Source organism: Spinacia oleracea, chromosome 5 (assembly GCF_020520425.1).
Source record: "Spinacia oleracea cultivar Varoflay chromosome 5, BTI_SOV_V1, whole genome shotgun sequence".
In the NCBI taxonomy this organism is placed as follows: Eukaryota; Viridiplantae; Streptophyta; class Magnoliopsida; order Caryophyllales; family Amaranthaceae; genus Spinacia; species Spinacia oleracea.
Genome location: NC_079491.1, coordinates 62,783,204 through 62,788,125, shown reverse-complemented (window position 1 = coordinate 62,788,125; position 4,922 = coordinate 62,783,204). Strand labels below are relative to the sequence as shown.

The 4,922-nt window shown below is 33.9% G+C and overlaps 1 protein-coding gene across 1 annotated transcript; it reads right to left on the bottom strand.

The window, feature by feature from the left end:
• Positions 1-388: 388 nt before the first annotated feature.
• On the bottom strand, positions 389-3,934 carry LOC130461555 (uncharacterized). Its single transcript, XM_056829701.1, has 7 exons — positions 3,652-3,934; positions 3,422-3,556; positions 3,241-3,316; positions 2,217-3,148; positions 1,547-2,096; positions 1,247-1,460; positions 389-898 (listed from the first exon to the last, which is right to left on the bottom strand). The coding sequence occupies exons 1-7, from the start codon at positions 3,932-3,934 to the stop codon at positions 389-391; spliced, it is 2,700 nt and encodes an 899-aa protein (XP_056685679.1).
• Between the last annotated feature and the right edge of the window lie 988 nt (positions 3,935-4,922).

Sequence of the window (4,922 nt, the reverse complement as noted above, 5' to 3'; positions counted from 1 at the left end):
TTAGATTTTGTTTGATCTTTAGTAACCTAGAAAAATATTATCCTAAGTTTTGTTTGATCGTGATGGTAAACTAGAATTCACTCACTTGAAGGTCCAAAATTGTATAATCACCAACGAATTGGAGAACAAAAACTCAAAATCTCCAATAATAACACAATAAAATCAATTAACCAAATCCCTACCGCCACGAGAACTATATTCACAAAAGATAAACTTTGAGACAACAAAAATGAAATTAATCTTCACGGTAACGACGCCAATGTTGAAAGAAAACATAGATCGTAATTACTATATTATAAATAAAAGAAAATAAGTCATTAGATGGAATCAATACAATACAAATAAAAAGCAATATCAAAAGGGTTCATTTGAAAAAAAAGCTCTATGATCAATCGGCTCCACCCTCTTCCTCTACCGCTAAAGAATCACCTAAATCAAACAAGTCTCTAGGCTTATTCTTAACAACATGCCACCACCCTTTTTGTATCTCATCTTCTATGTAAAAAACTTGTTTTGCTTGAGATGAGAATACAAATGGATCATCTTGCAATAATCGCCCGCTATGCATCAATTTAGAAAAATTGACACATACTCCTCCATTTGGATAGGCTCTTACACCCCTATAAATGTCTACCCAATCACAACGAAACCATACAACTTTATAATCTCCATAATAATTTAATTCATAAATATCTATCACTTTTCCATAGTACGCCTCTCCATCCGCTTCAACCATAATTCCAGAATTTTGTGTCAAAAGACGACAATCGCGATCCGTGGAAAGGAACTTATAACCATTGATCATGAATCCTTTTAATTTTCTACCATAATAATTCAAACCACCCGCCAACGCTCTTCTTAGTTTTCCATCTTCGGTGGTTACATCTATGCAATGTACCTACGATGGTACATCATTAAATCAAAATACATTTTTTTCAAACAAAGAATTATTTGTTCACATTAAAAGAACTTAAGTAACCTTATTTTGCAGTCACCCTCCAAATTCATTGATGATCCAATTACTTTCATCACTCTCCGTGACAGAATTTCGTAAGTTCATTTGACGCTTCTCCGTTAAAAATTCACTTCATAGAAGAAGAAAAAACTTAGAGTGGTCTTTAACAATTGATAATTCAAAAGAAAACAGACATAATACTTACTCTAATTCCCCTTTAATCTCATCACAATGAAGTAAAACGTAGCGATGAGCTTGCTTTAAGGTTTTGTCATCAAGGCGAACGCTAACCTCCTTCCCAATAACTCGACCACCCGAATTAAACAAGTAATCATTGGGATTTGGAATGTCATCATCCATCCTTTTAGGTATGTTGAAGATAGTCTTAACACCTTGAAGATATCTCAAACAAAACCTAATTGTCTCCTCTAAAAGGAAGCCTTCCGCAATAGATCTTTCAGGTTGGGCTTTATTGGTTACATGTGATTTCAAATGGGACAAGTACCTTTTAAATAAAAAAATTATACTTAAATTATAATAAATAAAAAGAATTTAATGAAATAATATATCTCAGACATATAAGATATTAACCTTTCAATGGGATACATCCATCTGTATTGCACTGGTCCACCAAGTTTAACCTCCTCCACTAAGTGAATCAACAAATGGACCATGATTGTAAAAAATGAAGGCAGAAACTCCTTTTCCAACTCACAAAGAGTTAAAATAATTCCATCTTGAAGACCATCTAAATCATCTAGATCAATTCTGGTGGAGCACAACTTCTTGAAAAACGAAGATAATCTAGCCAACAAGTCAATCACCTTTGTAGCATTAGAAGCTCTTAAGGCGACGGGGAGGATATCTTGCATTAGAACATGGTTGTCATGACTCTTGAGGTTAATCAACTTCCTTTGCTTCATATTCACACAACTAGAAAGGTTGGATCCATATCCATCCGGAACTTTAAGTTTCTGCAAAACATTTAAGAACCTCTCTTTCTCCTCCGTAGACATAGAATAAGAAGCCGGAGGCATGTATTCGCTTCCATTATGATTGGTCTCAAGCCAAAGGTGAGGCTTTATCCTCCAATGTTTAAGGGCTACTCGATCATCCCTACTATCTCTACTCTTATCATTACCTAGAAGAGTTCCCAAAATATTCTCAGACACATTTTTCTCAATGTGCATAACGTCTAAATTATGCCTTAGAAGATTATGCTCCCAATACACCAAATCATAAAATATGCTTCTTTTTGTACCATAAGCATTTTCATCTTGGACATCATTGTTATTATTGTTATCATTATGACCTCTTTGTCTACCTCTTTTTTTTTGTGGTGCCTTCGAATTTCCATAAACATACTCGACCTTTTCTTGTTCCCTCAATATATCAGTCCCGCTAGGAAGAGATGGAGCTTCACCCCACTCGTTAGTTCCGAACTTCTCACAAAACATGGAACCTTGAGCTCGATATGGGTGATCTGCGGGTAACCATTTTCTATACATACAATAACATATCTTGCTCCCAAATCTATCAGAAGGCGTGAAATCTATGCATACTGGACATGCATTGTAACCTTTTGTGCTCAAACCAGAAAGCATTGAATAGGCAGGAAAGTCATTAATAGTCCAAAGCAAAGCCGCTCGCAAATTAAAGTTCTCTCTACCAAAAGCATCAAAAGCTTCAACCCCCGTCCACAACAATTTCAATTCATGCACTAACGGTTGCAGATACACGTCAATATCAATTCCGGGACTTGTTTTTTCGGGAATAAGTGTGGATAAAATGAAAGAAGATGGTTTTATACATAACCATGGTGGAAGGTTAAAAGGAATCAACATCACCGGCCACGTAATATAAGAGGTGTTCATTAAACGATAAGGATTAAATCCATCACTCGCAAGACCTAATCGAACACTGCGAGAGTCTAATGCAAAATCGCTATGACGCTCATAAAATGCTTTCCAAGCTAAGGCATCCGATGGATGCCTCAAAATCTTCTTATCATGTTCACCCAATCTCTCTGTATCATGCCATCTCATCTCTTCCGTTGTTTCTGATGACATGTAGATTCTTTTTAGCCTCGGGATAAGAGGAAAATATCGCATTACCTTAGCTGGCACACTTCTCTTCAATGTATTTGTATCTCCATCACTTACATCGCCACTCATACCCTTAGTTCTCTTCCACCTTGATGTACCACAAACATGACACTTGTCTTTCTCTAAAAATTCCCCCCAATACACATACAATTATTCGGAAAAGCATCAATCTTTTCATACCCAAGTCCCAATTCTTTTATCATTTTCTTATTGTAATAATAAGACGAGGGAAAATCAAGTATTTGAGGAAATGCATCTAAAATTAGCTTTAACAGCATATTAAAAGATTCAATAGACATGTGATTCATACACTTCAAGTGAAACAAGTGTAAAAGAAAAGATAACTTTGAAAAATTGATACACCCCTCATATAATCTCTCCTCAGAAGCTTCAAGTAACTTCTTATATGTCGCATCTTCTTCTATTGTAGAATCATCATATTCAACATCTGTTTCATATGTCACTGGTTCCTCAATCCATTCATCATCCTCTTGTGCTTCAAAAGTTTGGCAACTGGGAGGCATATTAACACTAAAAGCTGATCTTAATAGTCCCCCATATTATCTCGACCAATAAACCCACTTTGATTACCGGGGAATCCTTCACTAGTACTCCCTCCATCACTCTCAAACATACGCTGAACCATATCCCCTTTCCCATGAAAGATCCAATTCTTATAAGACTTATAAAACCCTTTAAACAAAATATGTCTCTCTACTTCATTTATCGGAAACCATTTATCCACCTTACAGTTCTTACATGGGCATCTAATTTTTCCTAGGACTAGATCTTGCTTGGCAAACTCAATGAATTGCATACATCCATCGATATATTTAGGGTGGCTAGTGGGTAGATCGATCCAACTTGTATCCATATCTATATGAAATAAATTTAGTAATAAGATAAATAAGTAATAATATAATTCATGTAATAGGAAATATTTTATAAGTGCTTACTAGAACGTTATGATCTTCCTTAGAACCTTCATATAGCATATAATTCAAATATGAAATAGTTAAAAATATAATTTACATAGGAGATTAATTAAGTGAAATATTAAAATTATGATGTCCGTCGTTCTTCATCGCCATTGAAATTCTTCCCTTCGATGAGGTTTTCTCTTTCTGCAGTTCGTCAAATTTATAACCTATCTTATTTTGATGTTCTTCTATTTTGTAAATGTAACCCTATAATTTACAATCAATTAATTTAATGTAGTTATAATTTGTAATTTATAGGTGTTTCCTGAGAAAGAAGAAGATGAAGGTGTGGGTTAGTCTTTTTTTTTTTAATTAATGGTATAAGGTGTTATGTAAATAGTGTATCCCTGGGTATGCTAATTATGTCTAATGAATCAAAATTAGAGATAAATTATTTGTCAAATTGGGTATTTCTTAATATTTTGGGTTGTTTTTGGTTATAAGCATAACTGAATTTAGTCTTAGCATAAGTTTGATTTGTTTGGAAATGTTTCACACACGAAGTAATTTCTATCAAAATGATGGTGTCTTGCAATATAATACGGAGTACTAAATATTAATTTTCTTTTAGTCCAGTATTTATTTATTTTCTCAAAATCAAAACAAAAATAAAAGTACTAAATAATATTTAAACATTAAAGAAAATTTTAGGCCAGAGATATTAGGTAGTAGTAAAATGTGATTATAATTTATAACTTTGAATTTTTCATAACGCATTTGTTTAATTAAACAATAGTAGTAGTAGCAGTAGTAGTTCAATATCACCATCAAGCAATAGAAACAGAAGCAAGTTGTAGCAGTAATAACATCGGCAAACAACCAGTAACATCACCATCATCAAAAAATCAAAGCGAAGAAACAGCAGCAAGCAGTAGCAATAGT

What these genes read in the sequence shown, in the direction of transcription:
- LOC130461555 (XM_056829701.1), bottom strand. Translation starts at nt 3,934, where the DNA reads ATGGATACAAGTTGGATCGATCTACCCACTAGCCACCCTAAATATATC. An exon ending in GGAGAGATTATATGAGGGGT is followed by an intron (nt 3,317 to 3,421) that starts GTATCAATTTTT and finishes AGCTAATTTTAG; the next exon opens with ATGCATTTCCTCAAATACTT. An exon ending in CCAAGATGAAAATGCTTATG is followed by an intron (nt 2,097 to 2,216) that starts GTACAAAAAGAA and finishes GAACTCTTCTAG; the next exon opens with GTAATGATAAGAGTAGAGAT.